Source organism: Hypanus sabinus, chromosome 8, assembly GCF_030144855.1.
Source record: "Hypanus sabinus isolate sHypSab1 chromosome 8, sHypSab1.hap1, whole genome shotgun sequence".
In the NCBI taxonomy this organism is placed as follows: domain Eukaryota; kingdom Metazoa; phylum Chordata; class Chondrichthyes; order Myliobatiformes; family Dasyatidae; genus Hypanus; species Hypanus sabinus.
In genome coordinates, this window is record NC_082713.1 from 16039621 (window position 1) to 16064499 (window position 24879).

At 40.8% G+C, this 24879-nt stretch overlaps 1 protein-coding gene across 6 annotated transcripts in view; it reads left to right on the plus strand.

The window, feature by feature from the left end:
• Positions 1 to 24879, plus strand: part of si:zfos-2326c3.2 (mitogen-activated protein kinase kinase kinase kinase 4) — a 322043-nt gene that overhangs the window by 195193 nt on the left and 101971 nt on the right. For 4 of the 6 annotated variants that reach the window (XM_059976715.1, XM_059976716.1, XM_059976717.1 and 1 more), the window contains 5 exons: positions 1861 to 1937; positions 6089 to 6207; positions 9860 to 9951; positions 11995 to 12143; positions 16714 to 16813. In XM_059976715.1, the coding sequence (XP_059832698.1) occupies positions 1861 to 1937; positions 6089 to 6207; positions 9860 to 9951; positions 11995 to 12143; positions 16714 to 16813 (537 nt within the window). Of the gene's footprint in view, positions 1 to 1860; positions 1938 to 6088; positions 6208 to 9859; positions 9952 to 11994; positions 12144 to 13446; positions 13554 to 16713; positions 16814 to 23986; positions 24149 to 24879 lie in introns of those variants that run through there. The other 2 variants (XM_059976720.1, XM_059976719.1) reach the window with 2 other exon arrangements.

Consider the following 24879-nt stretch of genomic DNA (forward strand, 5'->3'; position numbering starts at 1 on the left):
TCAGTTAGAGTAGTGAATGACTTGGAAATAAACATGGAACATAGAACACTGCACACTGAACAGGCCCGTCGGCCCACAATGTCATGCTAATATTTTAACTCAAATCTAAAAGCAGTCTAACCCTTCTCTCCATTTTTTGATCATCTATTTGCCTAAGAGTGTCTGAAATTCCCTGATGTATCTGCCTCTCCCATCACCCCTGGCAGGACGCTCCACACGGCTACCACTCTGTGTATAAAATGATTTATCTCTGACTTCGCCCCTATGCATTCCTCCAATTACCTTAAAATTATGCCCCTGTGTATAATATTAGCCATTTTCGCTCTGGGAAAAATGTCTCTGGCTATCCATTCAATCTATGCCTCTTATCATTCTCCTTTGTTCCATGGAGAAAGGCCCTAGCTTGCTGAACCTACCCTCACAAGGCACACAGCCACTCATTCTGCCTTGTGATAGAACATTGCTGCAATCCTCTTCTTTCTAAAGTTGCCATGTTTATTTATTTATTTGATTGATGTATTTAGTGATACAGTGGGGAGTAGTCCATCGAGGCACACCACCACAGCAAGCCCACAACTCTGATTAACCTACCCTAATCACAGGACAATTTTTGCAATGACCAATTAACCTCTTTGCACTGTGGGCAGAAACTAGATCACCCAGGGAAAATCCATGTACTCCATGAGGAAGACATATAGAGACTTCTCACAGAATGACACTGGAGTTGAACTCTGCTGTAATAGCGTTGTACTAACGACTACGTTACCTTGGTGCCCATATTATATATTTATTGATATTAACCTATGATTTACATTAACATTGATAATTAAACAGAAATACTCAACAGGCCAGTCAGCATTTGAGGAGAGACAAACATGATGACTATTTTCTGTAATTCTTAAAATTAGAAACAAGATGTGTTTTGAAGCAGCACTTGTCTCAACGTGGCATCTGGGAAGTCTGATAAAATGATCTCATGGAAAGAAAGAAATAGTGGTTGCTGGAGGCTAATTATTCTAGCCCAGGACATCAATGCAAGAGTTCCTCAGGATAGAGTCAGAGGCCCAGCCATTTTCGTTGCTTCAAAAACAACCTCAGTCAACCGTTTTTTCTTATCGTGCCATAGTTAGGTCACACTTCCAACAATTTCCCTCATAAAAATAGTCAAGGACAAGTTTAACTAACATAAACTAAAACATTAAAGTTTAACTGCACAAAAGTCAAGAATTCCTTGAATAACAAAACAGGCTTACAGTGCAAAATGGTCCACTGTTCCTCAATTTCAAGATGTCAGGTTAATTAATTTTTCCCCTCTCTGATCTTTTACCTCTTCTCACCTGGGTCCCCTTCTCCTTCCCTTTCTCTAACGGTCCACTCCCCTCTCCTATCAGATTCCTCCCTCTTTACCTTTACCTTTCTCACTCACCTATCATCTTCTAACTAGCCTCCTTCCCTTCAGCTCATCTTTTATATTCCAGTGTCTTCCCCCTTCCTATTCAGTTCTGATGAAGGGTCTTGGATCAAAGTGTCAACTGTTTATTCATTTCCATAGATGCTCTCTGACCTGCCAAGTTCTCCAGCATTTTGGCTATGTTACCATTTTTATTTTCCAATTTTGCTTTTTGATATGCCAACATATGACTTTTATATTCCAGTACATTCTAAACCGACATGCAATCCTATTTCTGCAATCTGCAATCATTATTGCAGATTGCAGAAATCAGGTTGGTATATAAGTTTAAAATGAATGTATTGAAACATAATTCATTTCTTGCATGGAATTGGGCTTAACTTGTTGTGGGGTTGTAGAATAATGTTATCTTCAGATTATTTTTTAAATTGCTATTTCTCATTCTTAAGGTTCCTGAAAGAACAGTGTCTAAATCCCACAGCAAAGAACAAATAAACAGTCATGCTGGTCAGAAAAGTGTTTTCAGGTGAGTGAACAAAGTCTAGTAAATTTACCTTGCAGCTATAATAGGTCATTTTTGTCTCACCTCCTGAGGTATGGTGAAAAGCTTCCTGCCATCCATACAGATGCATAAGTAAGTCAAGGGAAAAGGAAAGCAAATACCGAGTGTAGCTTTACATTTACAGAAAAAGTGTGGTCCAGATAGACAGAAGTGGAAAGACCTTGTTGGGGTAGACTGCATCTTCTAGTCCTCATCTTCATTGTATTTGAGCTCTGAGGTCTGTTCAAGAGGATAGGTGGAAAGGAGCTGGTTCTAAGCCGGTGAAATTTGTTCTGAAGATTTTCTATCTTCTGCCCAATGGAATAGATTAGCTTTAGTTGCCACATGTACAGTCAAATATCAAAACATACAGTGAAATGCATTGTTTGCCTCAACAACCAATACAGTTCGTTGAAGGTTCAAGATTCTGGTATATTTGTCACATGTACAACGAAGCATAGAGTGGAATGCATCATTGGCGTCAACAATCCATGAGCTGGGGGCAGCCCCACAAGTGTCACCATGCTTCCGGCTCACGCTTACCCTAACCTGTAACTCTTTAGAATGTGGGAGGAAACCTGAGCAACTGGAGGAAACCCACACAGTAGCAGAGAGAACGTACAAACTCCTTGTAGACAATGGTAGAGTTGAACCGGGCTGCTGCTACTGTAACACTGTCACCCTGAGAGGAGTGAAGAACAGCGAGTGACAGGGATGGGAGGGGTCCTTGATCATATTGGTTGTTTCCTTTAATAGGCAATCTGAGTTAATCCACAAAGGGACAGTGCAGTCCATCACACATGAGTTGAATGTGTCTAACTGGGGCAATTGGTTACCCAAAGCATTGGCAGTGTGAATTAAAGCATTGTGTTTGAGTGGCAAATCCAGGCAAATCTGGAACTTTCACTCAAATGGAGTTGAAAAATTGCACTGATAATTTACAGTTCGTGTTTACATAAATGTTATGTCTATTATCACAAAATGAAATAACCATTAAAATAAAGTAGGAGTTGCAGTGTGGTAGTAGGAATTGTTTCTTTATTTTCCATTCAACGTACACTTTGAAGTAGCTGATCTGGGGTGGTAGCTTTAGTAATGTATCTGAAAATGAACCCATCACCAATTCGAATCACTTTCAACTGATCTGTACCTGAGTTTGATAAAATGTACTTGCATTGCAGATATTATGATATTTTGGTGTTGTTTTCTGTAGTGTCAATTCAAAGTTCAAAGTAAATTTATTATCAAAGTATATATATGTCATCATATAATACCCTGAGACTCATTTTCTTGTGGCCAATCACAGTAGAACAAAGAAATTTAGTAGAGCCAATCAAAAAATACACACAAACAAATACAAACGAACAACCAGTGTGCAATTAAACAAATAAATCAATACTGAAAGCATAATTTTTTCCAACAAGTTGCACCTCCATCTGGATGGAAGCAGTCAAGCACTGGACTAGAAGTCCCTATAAAGGATTGTGAGCACAGCTGAGAGGATCATAGGGGTCTCGCTACCATCCAATGGGGTATATATCAGGCGCGCTGTGTAGGCAGGGCCCTTAATATTATTAAGGATCCCACCCATCCATCCAGCATCCTCTTTGACTTTCTACCATCAGGTAGGAGACTATGATGCATCAAAACAAAATCTGTCAGGATGAGAAAGAGTTTCTTTCCCCAGGCCATTAGGCTCCTGAATTCCGTGCTACGCCATATTTGAAGAGTCACTGATGAATCTGTTTCATGTGTTACAATATTTAATATTAATTCACTTTAGTTTGTTATTTATACCTGATTCATCTGTAGATTTTATCCTTACCTTCATAAGTTATCCTGTGTAATGTGTGTTATATGTACTACTGTACTTTACACACTGGTTCAAAGAAACATTATCTCATTTATATATCCATTATATGGTTATATATGTTATATGCATGTAGATAGTTAAAAGACAATAAACTTGACTTGACTATTTGACTTGTAGCATCTTTAAAAGTGAGTGCATAGGTTGTGGAATCAGTTCGGTGTTGAGGAATGTGAAGTTATTCATGTTGGTTCAAGTGCTTGATGGTTGAAGGGTAATAACTATTCCTGAACGTGGTGGTGTCAGACATAAGGTTCCTTGAACTCCTTCCTGATGGCAGTAGCAAGAAGACATCATGGTCTGGGGTGCGCAGGTCTTCGATGATAGATGCCTCTCTCTTGCGACAGCGCTCATCCTGATCTTGTTAAAAGTCACGTTTATTGTTGTATAACTATCTACACGAATACCATCAAATAAGACACCATTTCTCCTGACCAGAGTGTAAAGCACATAACACACAATATCTTATGAAAAGAGGAATCAAATCTACACATTAATATGCATAAATAAACAATGTAAAGGGCATAAATTAAATATTGTATGGTACAGAACAAGTTAACCAGTGACATTTGAATGTGATGCAGCAGTGAGTTCAGAAACCTAATGACACCCCAACTGTTCCTGCTTTTATGACTCTCCTGCCCAATGGTAGAAAGTCAAACAGGATGCTGAACAGATGGGTGGGATCTTTGATAATACTAAGGGCCCTGAGTACGCAGCACTCTAGATTAATGTCATGGTAAGGGAATCCCTATGTTCCTATCAGCTGTTCTCACAGTCTTTTGTAAGGATTAAAAAATAGATAAAAATGTACTACAAGAGAATGAAACTGCCACAGCACTTTCTTCCAGACATTTATTTAAATAAGAATTTGCTCTTAATGTCCAAGGACTTAGTTAATCTGAGGGGTAGATGCCACACTATCAGAAAAACAGGAGAATGCAGGCACTATCTTGTTTCTGTGCTGGTCTTCAGGACCACTCTATAGTCACCACAGGTGTTCTTCGAGGTTCAAATTTCAATTTATTATCAGAGTACATACAAAATACATGTCACCATATACAACCCTGAGATTCTATTTCTTGCAGGCGTACTTAGCAAATCTATAGAATGATAACTGTAAACAGGATCAATGGACAACATTCCACTCCTCTCATGAAGATGCTTATGATTGTGCCATCTTTGATGTGCCTGTTGTAACTTCCTGAACCCAGATGGGATTGTAGATTTGTGGCCAACATTCTGCACTGCCACGTTTTAGCATTCCTGTAGGAAGAGTGCAGAAATTCCCAAGGTCTTGTTATAATCTTCCAGTAAATTCTGATTATCGTTGGAAGATGTTTTGAGCTCATGGAAGTCAGTCTTGATGAGTAATTCTCCCCACTGAGAAAGTTGAGCAATTTACCAGGATGCAACCTGGATTAGAGCGCATGTTTTCTGAGAGTAGGTTGACTGAGTTAGGGCTTTCCTGTTTGGAGTAACTTGATTGAGTTGTTCAAGATACTGTAATAAGAGACATGGATAGAATGAACAACCAGAAAGATGTTACTGTGACTAAATATTTATTTAACTTTCTACCTGCTGCTTGAAATCGCCTCTGCTTGGTTTATCCCATTCACAAAATTGAAGGTGTAGTGGTGGACGCAATAGCCACACCCATATACACTGTACAGAAGCCAAGCACACATAAAAAATTCTGTAAAACAAAGATGGTTTTAAAAATAATGAAATGAAAAGTTTCTTAATATCAAAAAATACCATAAAGAGCAATAAACAGTAAAAAAAAACAAATCAAATCACATTTGGTGTGACCAGCCTTTCCCTTTAAATTGGCATTAATTCTCTTAGGTACACTGTCTTGCACTTTTATAAGAAAATTGACTGGTAAGTTATTCCAAGCATCTTGGAGAAATTGGCACAGTTCTTCTGCAGATTCTGGCTGTCTTGCTTGCTTCTGTCTCTAGGTAATCCCAGACGGCCTTGATGATGTTGAGGTCAGGGTTCTGTGGAGGTCATAACATCTGAAACCACATTTAAAAAAATCTCGGGTGCCTAAGGCTTTTTGCACAGTACTGTAACTCTGATGAAAAAGGACACATTTCTCTACCATTAAGGTCTGTGCTTGAATTTCAGATAATGAAAAATTGTCCACCTGTGAGGTAATTAGTTTGTACTCCATGCTGAAAGAAACATTTGCCTGTTGCTGATGAGAAATTGCTGTAACATGGTTCACAGATTGTAGATTATTTGTGTTTCTATTTGGCAGCTTTGAAATGCAGTCCCGATGGGAGAGGGTGGAGTGCCCACCAGCCAAGCATGTAACAGGCAATTCCCCCAGAAACAGTTCACAGACTGGAGGTCAATCTAGTTCCAGGGCAACACCGGGTGAGTCCATAATGTTGGCATCTTTGAGAAAGAGCTTTAAGTGTGTATTGCTGCTTGTGTTTGGAAACTGGTGTAACATCCACCAGTTATTTGTTATATTCTTCACAAGTTTTCTTGGTACCATATAAAAAAACTGGTTTATTTGAAAAGGGAAGTTGCAGGGTGTGCCACCAAGTTCCCAGACTGTTGGTTAGGACATTCTCCAATTAGCTCCCTGAGTTTATCTCCACATCAAAATGCAAGGAACTTAGAACACGACACAGGAAGTTTGACATGATGATGTTTAGTTCCATGCTGCCTATTCCCACATCCCTTCATTTCCCATCTCTCCAACGACCTATCTAATCTCATCTTCAACTGTTGACATAGCATCCCCTCAACCGTTAACAGTCAGCTTCACAAACCTCAGAATGCGAGGTTTTACATGCCAAGTGTCCCAACCCACCCACATTTAATTCTGCACAGCAGTTCAAGATTCAAGATTCAAAATCGTTTGATGTAATTTTCAACGCAAAACTGAACAGAATAATTCTTGCTCTGGATCTGGTTCAGTACCAAAAAAAGCCAGTAAAATAAAACAGACAATAAATATAAATACACAAAATAACTTTTATACAGATTGACACTAGGTACGGGAGTATCTGTACGTGAGGTGACTGACCGGAAATGATAAAGTGGTGGTGGTTGGGGGTACAGTGGTTTGGGTTAATAGATAATAGACAATAGGTGCAGGAGTAGGCCTTTCGGCCCTTTGAGCCAGCACCGCCATTCATTGTGATCATGGCTGATCTTCCACAATCAATACCCCGTTCCTGCCTTCTCCCCATATCCCTTGACTCCGCTATCTTTAAGAGCTCTATCTAACTCTTTCTTGAAAGCATCCAGAGAATTGGCCTCCACTGCCTTCTGAGGCAGAGCATTCCATAGATCCACAACTCTCTGGGTGAAAAAGTTCTTCCTCAACTCCATTCTAAATGGCCTACCTCTTATCCTTAAACTGTGGCCTCTGGTTCTGGACTCCCCCAACATCGGGAACATGTTTCCTACCTCTAGCGTGTCCAATCCCTTAATAATCTTATATGTTTCAATCAGATCCCCTCTCATGCTTCTAAATTCCAGTGTATACAAGCCCAGTCACTCCAATCTTTCAACATATGACAGTCCCGCCATTCCAGGAATTAACCTCGTGAACCTACACTGCACTCCCTCAATAGCAAGAATGTCCTTCCTCAAATTCGGAGACAAAAACTGAACACAATACTCCAGATGTGGTCTCACCAGGGCCCTGTACAACTGCAGAAGGACCTCTTTGCTCCTATACTCAACTCCCCTTGTTATGAAGGTAAACATGCCATTAGCTTTCTTCATTGTCTGCTGTACCTGCATGCTTATTTTCAGTGACTGATGAACAAGGACACCTAGGTCTCATTGTACTTCCCCTTTTCCTAACTTGACTCCATTTAGATAGTAATCTGCCTTCCTGTTCTTACCATCAAAGTGGATAACCTCACATTTGTCCACATTAAATTGCATCTGCCCACTCACCCAACCTGTCCAAGTCACTCTGCAATTTCATAACACCCTCCTGACATTTCACACTGCCACCCCGCTTTGTGTCTTCTGGGTTAGTGAGTGTAGGTGTTGATCAGCCTCACCGCTTGGGCAGTGTAACTGTTTTAGAGTCTAGTGGTCCTGGCATTGAGGCTACATAGCCTCCTCCCTGATGGAAGTGGGATAAATAATCCATCAGCAACATGGGTGGGACCCTTCACGATGTAGCTAGCCCTTTTCCGGTGCCTTTCTGTATGTGTGTCCGTGATGGTGGGTGGGCTGGTGCCAGTGCGTTGGGCGGTTTTGACTACCTGTTATAGAGCCTTCTTGTCCGCCACAGGGCTTCAGTTCCCACTTGTTATACTGTATACCTCTAGATCTCTTGACTATTGGAAACACGGTCTAATTTTCTACCCTAATATTAAAGAACTCATTGTCATCAGTATTGTTTAAATGGATTTTTAAAACAATTATTTCAAGCTGTCTTATTTGTATTTCTTATGCAAATGTATTATTGTGAACATGCACTCAATCTCGTTTAAAGACTTAATATCTTTCGTAGGCAAGGAACCTATGTCTGCATATAGTACATCAACTGAGATCTTATTAGAAACTTGTGTAACTCAACATTTGCCTTTGTAGAGTATCAGAGTCAGATAGTCGTGCAATATAAAGCAGGCTATTCCATTTGTCATATCCACACTGACTGTCAAAGATTAAAGATTTAAAAATTTTATTTATTTGCCATGTGAAACATGGAAACATAGAAACATACAGTGAAATGCATCATTTGTGTCAATGACTAACACAATCTGAATTGTGTTTTGGGCAGCTACAAGTGTCGCCACAATTCTGACGTTAACGTAGCATGTTGACAATTCAATATGGAGGGGAATAAAGACTTGACCTTTCAGCCTAAGACCTTCAGCAGGATTCATAATTAATTAATCATGTTAGACCATAGACGTACCAGTCTACTCTATCATTTCATCATAGCTGATTAATTACTCTTCTCAACCATATTCTCCTGCCTTGTCCCCATAACTTTTGATGCCTTGATTAATCAAGAACCTACCAACCTCCGCTTTAATTATACCCAATGACTGGCCTCAACAGGGATCTAGGGCAGTGAATTCCACAGATTTATTTAGAATCTAACTAAATAAATTCCTCCACATCTCTGTTCTAAAGGAATGCCCTTGTACTCTGAGACTGTGCCTTCAAGTCCTAGACTCCCCCCACTATAGGAAACATCCTCACCATGTCCAGTATGCATAGGTCTTTTTATATTCCATAGGGTTCAATGAGATCCCCCCTCATTTTTATAAACTCCAGCAAAAACAGGCCCAGAGCCATCAAACACTTTTCATATGGTAACGCTTTCATTCCCAGGACAATTCTTGCGAATCTTCTCTGGACCCTCTCCAATGCCATCACATCTTTTCTTAGATGATGGGCCCAAAACTGCTCACAGTACTTCAGGTGCAGTCTGACCAATGCCTTATAAAGCCTTAGCATTATAAGCTGAATAAACTCACATCAAAAAGTCCAATGCACTTGAAGACAGTTCTCCCTCGTAGAGCTGGGGAGGGAAATGAAAAGTTAACCTTAAGTGATTTTAGAAGGCACCCATAAGATAACACTCCCTTGTTGGCCTTGTTTCCATGGATACACACTTCATGTTAAGCATTTTCTTGGCATAAAGGCTTTAATGTGTTGCCATTGTACTTGTTTCATGAGCAATCTGCAAAGCCGCAGGCCTGTCATTTTTCATGAGGTGATGGTGGCTCCATGTAAATTAATTGCATTACAGTTCCATTCATGTTAATGTAAGGTCCTGTGGTTAAGCAAGCAATGGAACTGAAATCATTAAGGTTTGGCGATCCACACGTGTTTTTTCGTACATGTTGTTTTTGAGCTGCCCTATTTTTGAAAACAGATTAGAGTGAAGTGTTAGTCATGCTGGACTGACGGTGTAGGCACACCTTCCCTTCTGCTCTTGACTTCTTGGCTTTGCCCAGCCTTGGCTGCTTCTCTGTTGTTTACTCAGTGAAATCTGACACAACTCTCCACATTAACTGTGTTTCCCTTTGACTTGCAGCACCTGGTCTAAGTTCGTCCAACTCAAGTTACAAGCAGCAGGGTCGGAGATGCGAAGAGAAAAGGGGTTTCCCTATTTCTAGACATCACACGGTGAGTCGCCCTATCGGGGGGCAGTTAAACAACAGCTTTGCATATTGTTCTGCATTTTATCAATTCTTAAGTCTTGTTCAAAGAACACCATTTAAACTTGGCCTTTTGTAAAAGTTAGTATCATGAATCTTTTCCTAGCTGACTACTCTGGATCTTTATGCATGATTGCTAGCTTCTAACATGAATGTGGGTATGGAGACAGTGGAAACCATTTCAGCTCCTTATTCAGTTAAACCATGGATAGAACTTTATTGGTCAAGACGAGATTGTGGTGCGACTCCAGACCATGCAAAGCAGATATTTACAATGTATGTGGTACTGCTTGATTTTAATTAATGTTCCCATAGTTACATGCAACCGGTGATTTCAGTTGTCCAGAACACTCGAAGGCCATTGGCAAGCTGAGGAGTAGCATTATTCAACTGCCTAACAGCCCGTGGAAAGAAGCTGTTCTTCAATCTTACTGTCTTGGCTAGGGTGTTTCTGTATCTCCTACCAGATGGCAGGAAGTTGAACAGACAGTGTCTGGGATTGGATTCGTGTTTAATGACCTTACAAGCATGCGGTAGGCATTGAGAGTTGCAGATTGCCTCCAAGTCCAATAGTTGAGTCCCAATGATGTGTTTAGCCATCCTACTCACCCTTGGATAATCACAATGACCAAATTGTCTGGTGTTATAACTTTTTAGTGTAAAGGAATTTGCTGTGCTCTAATTGGTCATTGTGTTTCTTACAATACAATTTTTAAAACACCCTATTGAATGTAAAATATTATGGGATACACTCAGTGTATGATTGCAGTCTTCTGCTGCCTCAGCCCATCCACTTCAAGGTTCAATGTATTGTGCGTTCAGAGCCATCCTTCTGCAAATTACTGTAGTAAAACATGGTTTTTTGAGTTACAGTTGCCTTCCTCTCATCTTGAACCAGTCTGCTCTGACCTATCTCATTAACAAAGCATTTTTTCCCATAAAACTGCCACTTACTGGATATTTTTGTTTTTCATATCATTCTCTATAAACTCAAGAGTCTGTTGTGTGTGAAATTCTCAGAAGATCAGCAGTTTCTGAGATATCCAAATCAGCAACAATCACTTAGGTCACATTTCTCCCCCATTCTGGTGTTTGGTCTGAACAACAGCTGAACCTCTGGAGCACGTCTGCATGCTTTTATGCATTGAGTTACTGGCCACATGATTGGCTGATTAGATATTTGCGTAAGCAAGCTGGTGTACCTAATACAGTGGCCACTGAATGTATCTTGAAAAATACATAAACAGTGCAATAAAAATCCAAATAATTTCTTTTAAGGTTGTCATATTGTTGGAGTATCTCTCCTCCTCTTTAAGCCAATTGCCTTGCTTTCCCCTGATAGTGGTTGATACACATTGTATACTTTTGCTGAGTGAACAGGTAAGTCTTTGTTCTTTCACAGTAGCTGGCTCAGATCAACAGATTGTGGCATATTGCTCACCAATCTTGGAAATAAAGAGAACTTGATAGATTGACTGACGAGAGTATAAGAAACAATTGCATGAAATGTTGGAAACACTGTGCAAGTACATGGGGAAAGCTGCTAAATTTCATCGTAATCTCGAGGCCAAAAGTTGAGTGGAAGGATATTGGTACAGGGGATGGTGAAAGGAAGGAAATCCATGTTGTCAGAAGAACAGGAAAGGGGAGTTTAACCATCAAAAAGTTTAATGATGCAGGAAAATAAGGGTCACCAAAGAAGGAGAAGGGTTGAAATGGGAATATCAGAACAACTGAGGGAGGGATGTCCCAGAAGTTTGGCAAACAGGAGGCTTACACAACACACAAAGATATAAGGTGTAGGGTGTATCACCAGATTTATACAGCACATCTTCAGTTATGTCCTGTTAACAAACAACAATAAAAGTTTGTTATTTGCGTAGGAGCCAATTTGTGGGGATCTGGGTTTTCAACTAGGATACCACTGAGAATAAGCTGGTCCCCAAGAAACTGCAGAGATTTTATGAGCCTATCTAAATTGACTTAACATAACGTATCTGTGAATTAATAGGAGGAGATTGCATCAGGCAGAGGAAAGTCTGGCCCCACCCCTTTTTTCAAGGCAACAGATTACTCCTCATCAAGTGATGAAGTTGGCAGTACTGATGAAGATGATGAATTGTATCACAACAGATTAGAACGCTTACGAGGCAGATCCAGGTATGTAGCTCTAACATGACATAACGTGGCTCATAGGCTCAAAGGATGTGATTATAAACTCAGCTCCCAGCTGTGAGCTTTGGGTGGTTGTTGTCATTCAGAAATGAATGACTTGGCTCAACATAACATCCTCAAGTGAGGCACCAGCTGGAGGCACAAACTTACAGAAAAACTTATTCATTGTTGGTTTGTTCCACTGAATGTGAGTCCTCAATGTTTTGTAAACTTCACTTGGAAGCTCAACAACACTGAAAGTTCCCATATGATCACAGGCAAAGCAGACCGCCAAACTAATTAGATACTTTAAAGATGCATTTTGGTATCAGTCTCAGGATTTGCTTGATCTTGATTACTATTGGTAATATTCATTTCTTGTTTAATATTTTACTAGTGACCTTGGTGGCTTTTGGAGAAATTTCTTTCTTATTAACTAACCTGAGTACTCCAACAGCTGGCAACAGTCTCTTGTTACTGACCAAGAAGTGGATATTCAGAAAAGCTCTTAATACACATGGGCTTAGTTGGCATCATGTGAGCAATGGCCGCGTCTCCAGACTTTACAAATTTGAGGCAATCTTCCCACTTCGTGCAAGATCAATGTTCAATCTTCTCCTTCATTTTATTAAACGTTGCAGGCAACATGAACAGGTTGACATTCAGGTTGTAACAAATGGGCTGGAGAGGAAGTTTGTGAAGGAAATTCTGATTCAGATTCAAATTTATTTATCACATGTACATTGAAACATGCAGTGAAATGCATCATTTGCGTTAACAGCCAACACACCCAAGGATGTGCTGGGGGCAGCCTACAGGATGGGATTAGAACCAAAATGACTAAATGTACAAACTGGATAAACTCAATTGTGGCAGAAAAGGAAGCATAATGGATGATGAACGATTTGCTAAGATATATTAGACCTGAATCAAGTGTTCAAATGGGACTGCTTACAATCCCAGCTTTTCTTTACCTATTCACACACAGATGAAGGGCATTTGGCCCATTCGCATCTGTACATCTTGCCCACTGCAAGATGTGAGAAAATGACATGACCCGGATGGGGGGGAGGGGCGGTATCGATGATGCACGTTGTCTTCTTCATGGAAGCTCTTCATGGAGCTTTTCTCAAATCAGGATATCCTGAAATGTGAGGGAAATGGAACGGCAGTTTGTCAAAAGTACATACTCCCCTGGCAGAAAAAACCAAAGCCCAAAAGAGCTCAAATCTTTTGGGGTGGAAGTACCAAAGGACAAGGGTTTCCTGTGCTTAATCCAAAACATGAATTCTTTCTTTCCTCGTGTCAGAACCACAGAGCAAACCTGAGAGAATTGCTGCAGTCACATGCCCACGAAAAGAGCTTCAACATGCTGTGAATGAGAATGTGTCCGTCATAAGATGACTGGAAAAGAACCTGTCATTTTACAGACAAAAATAGTAAACTGACATCCTTGCTTGAGCTGACAATCATATAACATTGTGTAGTAAAATAGGATGTACAATTCAGGCAAAGGTTGTTTCTCAACCACAACCACCACCGCCACAATTCTACCTCCTCCACTTCAGCCCAAGCCCAAGTTAACCCCATCAACAGCGAGGCAGCAGAGACATAACAAGGTTTGGCAGCAGACCACATCATCCATCTGGTATGGAGGTGCCACTGTACAGAATCAGAAAAACTGAGGAAAGTTGTAAACTCATCCAGCTCCATCATGGACAATTGCTTTTCTAGCAACAGAGACACCTTCAATAGGCCACACCTCAGAAAGACAGCATCCATTATTAAGGACCCTCATCACTCAGGACATGCCTTCTCATTGCTACCATAAGGGAGGAGGTCACTCATCATCGTTATGTGCTGTGTCACAAGACATGGTGTGGTGAACTATGTGCCTGTCTGGACATGCCCCCTGCTGACTGCTCCTGTGGCTCCTCCCACAGGCCCCTGTATAAAGGCGATCTGAGGCCTGACGCTCAGCCTCAGTCTCCAGGACATAGTATGATAGACACTCACTCCTGGTTCCTTCTTCCAGTCAATAAAAGCCGATATCTCGCCTTACGTCTCAGTGTGAGTTATTGATGGTGCATCACATGGGCAATGATGTTCTTGACCATGATTGTTCTTGGATTTTTTTTCCTATTTTTTTGCCATTGCCTTCTTCTGGACAAGTTTACAAGACGGGTAACCTCAGCCATTACCAATACTCTTCAGAGATTGTCTGCCTGGCATCAATGGTTGTATAACCAGGACTTGTGATATGCATCAGCTGCCCATCCAGCACCTGCTCCCATGGCTCTACATGACCCTGATCGGGGGGCTAAGCTGGTGCTACATCTTGCCCAAGGGTGACCTGCAGGCTAATGGAGGAAAAGAGTGCCTTATGCCTCCTTTGGCAGAGGTCTCTCCTCCCCTCTGCCCACAAGGAGGAGATATAGGATCCTGAAATCACACATTCAATGTTTCAGAAATAGCTTCTTTCCCTCCACCATCAGATTTCTGAACAGTTCATGAAACCACAAACACCACCTCACTACTTTGTTCTCTTTTTGCATTACTTGCTTGTTTTTTATATTCCTTATTGTAAGCTATAGCATTTTTTATTTATTGCACTATAATGCTTGCCGCCAAATGACAAATTTCTCAATATATCAGTGATAGGAAACCTGATTCAGATTTCTGTTACACTTCTGGTCAGTGATACTATCCAGAATATTGGCAGCATGCATTTCTTCCACTGAATAGAAAGGGAAAGTGGTTAGTTTCTCAGGACTTACAGGAGACAGATGAAGAATTTCTAGTCGTATAATTTTAAGTTTGCTGCACATAAGGCTATTTCATCTGTGCTAGTTTATTTCAGGGTGCCTGTATTGTCCTGTTTCCAAATTTAAGTGTTGGATATTTTTCCACCAAGTTTCAGTTGCCACAGTTAGTCTCCCAGCAGAACATATGTAGAACTCAGAACAGTACAGCCCTTTGATCCACAATGTTGTGCTGACCTTTAACTTACATATTTCATTATCAACCTAACCTTTCCCTCCCATAAAGCCCTCCATTTTTCTTTCATCCATGTGCCTGTCTGAGTATCTTAAATGTCCCTAATGTATCTGCCTCTACCATCACCCTTGGCAAGGCATTCCACACACCTACCACTCTCTGTGTTTAAAAAAAAACTAATTTTGGTATCCTCCTATACTTTCTTCCAAAAACCTTAAAGTTATACCTCCTTGCAATAGCCCTGGGAAAAAAGAAGCTGGTTGCCCACTCTATTATGCCTCTTGTCATCTTGTACACCTCTATCAAGTCACCTTTCATCCTCCTTCTCTCCTAGGAGAAAAGCCAAAGCTCACTCAACCTATCCTCATAAGATATGCTCTCTAATCCTGACAGCACCCAGGTAAATCTCCTCTCTAAAGCTTCACATGCACATCCTTCCATTAATAAGGCAACCAGAGCTCAACACAATACTTCAAGTGTGGCCTAACCAGGGATTTTTAGAGCTGCAACATTACCTCATGGTTCATGTACTCAATCCCACAACTACTGAAGGCCAACCATAAATCTTCTGAACCATCCAATCAACTTTTACTCCAATTTGAGGGCTTGAATGACCTGAATCCCAAGGTTCAAATGCTCCACCAAACTGTTGAGAATCTTGCCATTAAGTCCGTATTTTGCCTTCAAGTTTAACCAGATCGAACTCCATCTGCCAATTCTCAGCCTAACTCTGCATCCTGTCAAAGTCCCTTTATAATCTATGACAACCATCAATGCTGTCTACACCACTAAACTTCGTATCATCTGCAAACTTACTAACCCACACTTCCATTTCTTCATCCAAGTCATTTATAAAAATCACAACAGTAGGAGTCTTAGAAAAGGTCCCTTCAGAACACCTCTGGTCACCGGCCTCCAGGCAGAATCGCTGCCAGGCTCTTCCTCCTGTGGACAAGACAAATCTGAACCCATTAATACAGGTCTCCCTGTTCCATGGGGTGACGTTTGAAACTTGCCCTCATACGGAGATTATCATTAAGTTCAATCAACTGTTGTCACTGCTATTCATCCATGTCTCACTGGTGACAGTGTCAGAATTCTGTTGCCTACAAGCCACAGGCCAGGACAGCGATGGAATACTTTGACCTGAGTGCAGCTGGAGTAACTCGCAAGAAGTTTGACACTATTCAAGGTAAAGCAGTCAGCACCCCATCTACTATGCTAACATTTCTCTCCCTCTGCTAATGCCTGCAGTGGGCACAGTGTACACTGCTGTTACTCCCCCTCCCCAGGCTATGCCAAAAACACCTCACAAGCCTATAGCCTCCATCACAGTAAAGGACAAGGGTGCAAGTGAACCCCACCACTCACAAGTTCCCTTTCAAACTATATACTTGGAAATAGCTCTCATTATCTCTCACAGTCACTGTGTCCGGAACCCAGAACTCCCATGCTAATTACGCTGAATTACTGCAACTCATCAGCTCCTTCTAAGGGCATTTAGGATGAGCAATAAATGCTGGCCAGGTGAGTGATCCTGAAAAAAATGAATTTAAAATTCTTGTCCTTTTAATCACAGACAACCTGCCATTTTAAACAGCAGTGACATGCAGTGCACCAGCACAAGGGTTTCAGATGGCATCGAGCTGCAGCCACATGCCACCTTGAGTGAAGAACAGGTATTAATTTACTTGCTACTTTTAAGAGGAGGAAAAAGACTTTCCTGATGGATTTACGGGTCTAATTAGATATAAGTTGCGACTGCAATTTGTTAAGTGCCACACAGTGGCAAAATATGTGAGAAGCTTCTCCCTGGCAGAGTTCAAAAAGAGTGTCATTGTTACTCCTTTCTTTTCCACACTATTTGCTGCAAGTTAGCTGTCTGTAGCATAAATGGAACCACCGCTGAAGTTGGGTGAGACTAGAATTAGAGGTCACAGGTTAAGAGTGAAAGGTGAAATGTTTAAGGGAATCCTCAGAGGGAATTTCTTCATTCAGAGGGTAGTGCAAGTGTGGAACGCGCTGCCAGCAGAAGTGGTGGATGCAATTTTAATTTCAACATTTAAGAGAAGTTTGGATAAGTACATGGGGTACGGGGGGTATGGTCCTGGTGCAGGACAATGGAACTAGCCAGATCAATAGTTTGGCACAGACTAGATGGGCCAAAGGGCCTATTTCTGTGCTATGATGCTCTAAGAACTCGGTAATCTTCTGCTTTCGGTTTTGCAATTCTTATCAGGGTCAAGGATGTCAGCCCTGAAGCAGATACTGGAAGTCTGAATTAAGAAGAGAAACCATGAGAAGCACTCGGCATTTGTGGAGAGATTTGGTTCAGGTCAATGAGCTTTTGGCTTTTATGCTGGTTTTGACTTCCCTTGTTAGCCGTGGTTGTGTCATCTTGCCTTTAGAATACTTCTTCCTCTTTGGGATGCACCTATCCTGTGGCTTTTGAATTGCTTCCAGAAATTCCATCCAGTCAACAGCTGTTGTAATGGAAGATCACCGAGATTATTTTTTCCTCCAGAGATGCTATCTGACCTGCAAAGTGTGTGTAGCTCTTTCTGTTTTACAAGATCATAAAACAAAGGAACAGAATTAGACTGATTTATTATCACTCTCAACCCCATTCTCCTGTCTGGAACTGTAGCCACAGTCTGTCGATAGGATGCAATTACAGGCAATAGGATGAGTTGCAATGTAAAAGGCAAATATAGGACTAAAAGTGTGATATTTGAATGCGTGAAGTATACAGAATATAGTTGATGAACTTGTAGCACAGTTACAGAATGACAAGTATGATGTTGTAGGCATCTCTGAACCATGGCTGAAAGAAGATTATAGCTGGGAGCTTCATGGTCACGGATACACATTGTATCGAAAGAACAGGTTGGGAAGCATGTGATATGGCTCTGTTGATAAAAAAAAAATGAAGTCTAAATCATTAAAAAGAGGTGACATTGGATTGAATGGTTGTTGATAAAGCTAAGAACTGCAAGGGTAAAAATACCCTGATGGGAGTTACATACAGACCCCTAAACAGTAATAAGGATGTGGTCCACAATTTACACAGGAGATAGAAAATGCATGCCAAAAGGGCAATGCTACAATAGTCATGGGGGATTTCAATATGAAGGTAGACTAGAAAAATCAGGTTGATGTGGGATTCCAAGAGGAGGATTTTCTAAAATGCCTGCAAGATGGCTTTTTAGAGCAGCTTGAGGATTAACCCACTACAAGATCAACTGTTCTGGATTGGGTGTTCTGTAGTGAACTGGAATTGATTAGAGAGAAGGTAAAATAACCCTTAGGGGTAAGTGATCATAATATGATCAAAATCACCCAGAAATATGAGAAGGAAGAAGCTAAAGTAAGATGTATCAGTGTTACAATGGAGTAAAGTAAATTACTGAGACAGGAGAGAAGAGTTGGCTGGAATTGATTGGAAAAGAACACTGGCAGGGATGACGGCAGAGCAGCAATGGATGGAATTTCTGGAAGCACTTCAAAAGCCACAGGATACAGGATAGGTGCATCCCAAAGAGGAAGAAGTATTCTAAAGGTGAGATGACACAACCACGGCTAACAAGGGAAGTTAAAGCCAGCATAAAAGCCAAAGGGAGGGCATATAATAGAGCAAAAATTGATGGGAAATTAGATACCAACAGAAGGCAACTAGAAGAGTCATTAAGAAGATAAAGATGGAATATGAAAGTAAGCTAGCCAATAATATTAAAAAGGATACCAAAAGTTTCTTCAGATATGGAAAATGTAGAAGAGAGGTGAGAGTGGATATCAAACCATGAAAAGACAATGCTGGAGAGGTAGTAATGTGGTAATGGCAGACAAACTGAATTAAGTATTTTGCATTAAGATTCACCTTGGAAGTTCCAGGTGTTAGGGGTCATGAACTGTGTGAAGTTACCATTCCTAGGCAGAAGGTTCTTGGGAAACTGAAACGTCTGAGGGTAGATGAATCGCCTGCATCAAAATCTGTGAACACCAGAGTTCTGTAAGCAGTATCTGATGAAATCGTGGAGGCACTAGTAATGATCTTTCAAGAGTCACTAGATTCTGGAATGGTTCGGGATGACTGGAAAATTACAAATATCACTTCACTCTTCAAGTCAAGTCAAATCAAGTACTTTTATTGTCATTTCGACCATAACTGCTGGTACAGTACATAGTAAAAATGAGACGTTTTTCAGGACCATGGTGTTAGCACAGTTTTTCAGGACCATGGTCTTTCAGAAGGGAGAGAGGCAGAAGAAAGAAAACTATAAGCCAGTCCGTCTGACCTCAGTTGTTGGAATGATGTTGGAGTTGATTGTTAAGGGTGTGGTTTCAGGGAACTTGGAGGCGCATGATCAGCATGGTCTCCTCAAGGAAAAATCTTGCCTGACAAATCTGTTGAAGTTCTTTGAAGAAATAACAAGCAGGATAGGCAAATGAGATTCAGTTGGTGTTGTGCACTTGAATTTTCAAGTTGCCACACATGAGGCTGCTTAACAAGCTACAAGCCCATGGTATTACAGGAAAGATTCTAGCATGGATAATGCTGATTGGCAGGAGGCAAAGCGTGGGAATAAAGGGAGCCTTTTATGGTTGGCTGCCAGTGACGAGTGGTATTCCACAGGGGTCTGTGTTGGGATCAATTCTTTTTATGTAATATGTCGATGATTTGGATGATGGAATTGATGGCTTTGTTGCACTGTTTGAAGACAATATGAAGATAGTTGGAGGGCAGGTAGTTTTGAGGAAGTAGAGAGGCTGCAGATGGACCTAGACAGATTAGGAGAATGAGCAAAGAAGTGGGAGATAGAATACCATGTCTGGAAGTGTATGGTCTTGAACTTTCATAGAAGAAATTAAAGGGTTGACTATTTTTTAAATGGAGGGAAAATACAAAATTTGAGGCACAAAGAGATTTGGGAGTCCTTATTCAGGATTCCCTAAAGGTTAATTTGCAGGTTGAGTCTGTGGTGAGGAAAGGAAATATGATGTTGGCCATCATTTCAAGAGGACTAGAAGATAAAAGCAAGGATATAATGATGAGACTTTATAAGGCACTGGCAAAGCCTCACTTGGCATATTGTGAGCAGCTTTGGACACCTTATCTGAGAAAAGATGTGCTAAAACTGGAGAGGGTTCAAAGAAAGTTTATGAAAATGATTCCAGGATTAAATGGCTTGTCATATGAAGACAGTCTGATGGCTCCTATATTCATCAGAGTTCAGAAGAATGAGGGGTGACTTCATTGAAACCTACCAAATGGCAATCGAAAAGAATGCCACTCTATTCTGAGTCTGTCTACACTCTTTCCACATCCACTCTAAGTGTTGTGGAAATCACTTTAATTCTATCAATTTTCCGTTGAGAATCCTTTCAAAATTTAAGAACCCTCTTAGAGCACACAAGAGATTCTACAAATGCTGGAAATCTTGAGCAACACACACAAAATGCTGGAGGAACTCAACAGATCAGGCAGCGTCCATGGAGAGGAATAAACAGTTGATGTTTCAATCCAAGAACCTTCATCACGACTGTAAAGGAAAAGGGGAAGAAACCAGGAAAAGAAGATGGGGAGTGGGGAAGGAGTACAAGCTGACAGGTGATAAGATGAAACCAGGTGAGAAGGCAAATCGGTAGGGAAGGGAGTTGAAGTAGGAAGTTGTGTGAGGTGATAGGTGGAAGAGATAAAGGGCTAAAGAAGAAGGAATTTGATAGATGCTATCTTACTTGTTGAGTTCTTCCTGCATTTTATGTGTGTAGGTCCTGTAACACGCAAAATTTGCCTCCAGTAAGGTTTTCAAACAATTCTAATTTATTCACAGAGGAAGCACAAGATTACTAATCCAAAAGCACCTTATTTATGTTCATGATGTGCGTGTTACAGGACTGTTGCCTTCAATTAGGGGAGTTTAATGCAAATACAGTGGGCACAACTTTGACATCCCTGGGGGGGCACTTTAATTCTTCACTGACTGAACACCGAGTTCTCCTGGCGCGGTAGTGTAACGGTTAGCACAATGCTATTACTGCTCAAAGCTTAGCAAAGTTTGGAGTTCAATTCCAGTGCTGTCCCATAAGAAGCCTCTATATGTCCTCTCCGTGGAATACTTGGGTTTTCTTCTGGTTTACTCCCACAATCAAAAGATATACTGGGTAGGTTAATTGGTCATTGTAGGTTATCCCGTGATTAGGTTAGGGTTAACTGGGTTTGTCAGGTGTTGCTGGGGCAGCATGGCTCAAAGGGCCAGAAGGGCCTACCCTATGCAGTATTGCTAAATAAATAACTGGAAATGCAAGTGGTGGGTTGCATTTTCACTGCAGTGGTGCTGCTGTGGTTACATTATCAATCTGCTTCCCCAAAGACTGGATTAACAGTGCAGAGATATCTTTACAGGTTTCACCTTGATAGCTGTGAATATTAATGTAATTAATAACCTAGAAACTAAGATATCTTAAGCAGCAACGAGGCTTTGTAATGATCATAAACTTTGCAGAATGACCTTCAGGCAGGAAGTCTTCTATTTCTCCAGATCTTTGTTGACTTCATGACTGCACGGCCTCAGAAATACAGTTAGTGGTCAGTTATAAAAATGGTCTGACCAACTATGGCCATGTTCCCCCTAAAAGAAGGCTGTTTATTTCTAAGGATGAATGCACAATGGCAAAATATGATGTTAGATGCTTATCTCAAGCCAAGCAAATGTGCTACTCATTAAGGTGATACACAGCAGAACTGGTTTGGACCAATTTCCTGACAGTCTGTCTCTGCTAAGGATTCTATTCCATTCTCTCAGTTCATCAGTCATATTTGCTCCAATGATGTGACTTCTGAAATAAACTGTGTCTTCTCCACAATCACAGTCTTACTAATAAATTCATAAGCCTTAACGCCTTAAGACATAGGAGCAGAACTGGGTAATATGGCCCAAAGAGTTTGCTCGACAATTCAATCAAGGCTGATTTATTTTCCCTCTCAACTCCATTCTCCTGCCTTCTCCCCATAACCTTTGATGTCCTTAATAATGAAGAATTTATCAACCTCTGCTTTAAATATACTCAATGTCTTGACTGATTTGTGACATGGACAGGTACATCGAAATACTGAAACATACAGTGAAGTGCAGTGAAATATTGAAAGACCTAGATAGAATGGATGTGCAGAGGATGTTTCAAATAGTAGGGGACTCTATGACCAAATGGCATAACCTCAGAAAAGAAGGATATCCCTTTAGAACTGAGATGAGGAGGAATTTCTTGAATCGGGGGTGATGAATCTGTGAAATTAATTGCCACAGACAATGTAGAGGCCAAATCATTCAGCATAATTAAAACAGTACATTGTAGGACAAAACAAAAAATTGCTGAAAATTACAATAAAAGTTAAAATAAATAAACAGTGCATTGGAGGAATTGAGAGGTAATATTCATGAGTTCATGGACTGTTTAGAATTCTGATGGCAGAGGAGGTGTATCTGTTCCTAAGATATTGAGTATGCGTCTTTTTTGGATCTTCTGATCCAGATGTGCTTTGGGAGTCAAGAATGAGGCAAAAACTTGGTAGTTATGGCCATTGCAAGAACAAAGGAAGAAGTAAGAAAACAGACAAGGAACAAAATAAATTCATGGTTGACATACTCAGACTAGAGATAAAAGTACATTCCATTGAAAACAATTAACCTATGAAATTGCTTGAGTCAAGTAGTGTGACACCTACTGTAGAAAAACTGAGAAGTTTCTAGAAACCACAAATACTAAAAAATTTACTGAACAATGGGTGATTATATAAAAAAATATATAAACAAGCATAGGAACGTTAAACTACAAGAAAAATACTAGAAAAACAATTCTAGAAAAATAATTATTCATGTAGCTGTGCTCAATGGTGCGGAGGGCTTTAGCATGATAGATTGGGCATCCAAGGGCATCCATGATAGATCCAAGGGCATTGGTGCTTCCATATCAGGCTATTATGCAACCAGTCAGTATACACATTGCAGATCTTACGTTTCATCCAGCTTGGGAAAGACTCTGAATGATTTTGTGGGGACACACTTGTCTACAACTGTTGTCACAGGAAAGCAGTATCCATCATCAGGGATCCCCACCACCCAGGCCGTGCTCTCTTCTCGCTGCTGCCATTGGTGGTGGTATTGAGTTCTGGCTTTGCTGAGTTGGATTCTAATGTTTTAATGCATGATTCTTTCAGAAGTCAGGAAAGAGGCATGAAACCTGTTGCTTCACGATCTTTTTATTGAGTGTTAATAGAACAAAGAGAGACTGAAAGAACAGTGATATGGAGAGGGAAAGGAACTTAGAGACTAAGATGATGCTGGCCTCATGGTCAGCTCTTTTATGCTTCTATACATAAAAATGAAAATTCTATTCCAATTCATGGATAAGAATCAACCAATGAGAAAGCTCTTATTCAAATTATACAGCATCAAGGAAAGTTTCCAAAACCTTCTAGAATTATACCAATATAGCCACTGAACAATAACATATACACATACTGTGACTACTAGGAAACATACTAGGCAGTTGCATGTATGTAAATAATAAAAATATAAAATACAAGTAGACAATTGGTTGTTAAACTGCAGAGAAAATATCAATTAAACATTTGAACCCAATGCCACCTAGCTTGAAATGCTGAAGGACCTAATGTCTAAAGGGTTGTACTGATCTTTTTGGGTGCTACCAGCCCAGGCCCTGCTCATAATGCGCTGTTCGGCTGTCAAGTTTAAATGAATTGCTTGGCAGAACAGTTGGCACTAACGTTTTCCTTTCTCCTGTGATGTGTGTGCGTGTGCACATGTGTGTGTGTCTTTGTTGTTTCTGGACAGAGCGTAGCAGGGCAGGAGGGTAGGAGAAGGCATGAATGCCCAGGTGTCCTCAGTCCGGTACAGCATCTCCCAGACCTCCTGCAGCAAGGCCACAACACCAGCACCTCGGCTGACCAGCAAGAACTGGGGCAGACCCTCCACAACAAGATTACATCTAACCAGGCAGGTTTTGCAAAGGGAGTCACAAGTGTCCTGTGTAATATTAGTCACTGCAGACGGAAATTTTAAAAATATCCTGAGCATTGATAATGCAATAGGTTTAATTGAAATGGCAATATACACTCAGTGGCCACTTTATTAGGTGCAGGAAGGGATCCCGGTGCGATCTTCTGCTGCTGTAGCCCGTCCACTTCTAGGTTTTATTTATTGTGTTCTCAGGGATGCTATTCTGCACAACGCTATTGTAACGTGTGGTTACCTTCCTGTGACCTTAAACTAGACTGGCCATTCTCCTCTGACCTCTCTCATTAAGAACACATTGTTGTTCACAGAACAACTGCTCAATGGATTTTTTTTTTTTGTTTCTTGGTTGTAGACGGGTCATATTCTGCATGGAGGTCGGTGACCAGTGGCATGCCTCAGGGATCTGTTCTGGGATCCTTACTCTTCATGATTTTTATAAATGACCTTGTTGAGGAAATAGAGGGATGGGTTATTAAGTTTGCTGCTGACATAAAGGTTGGAGGTGTTGTGGATAGTGTGGAGGGCTGTCAAAGGTTACAGCAGGACATTGATAGGATGCAACACTGGGCTGAGAAGTAGCAGACGGAGTTCAACCCAGATAAGTGTGAAGTGGTTCATTTTGGTAGGAATCATGGAATTGAATTTAGGAGCTGAGAGATAATGTTGCAGCTACATAGGACCCTGGTCAGACCCCACTTGGAGTACTGTGC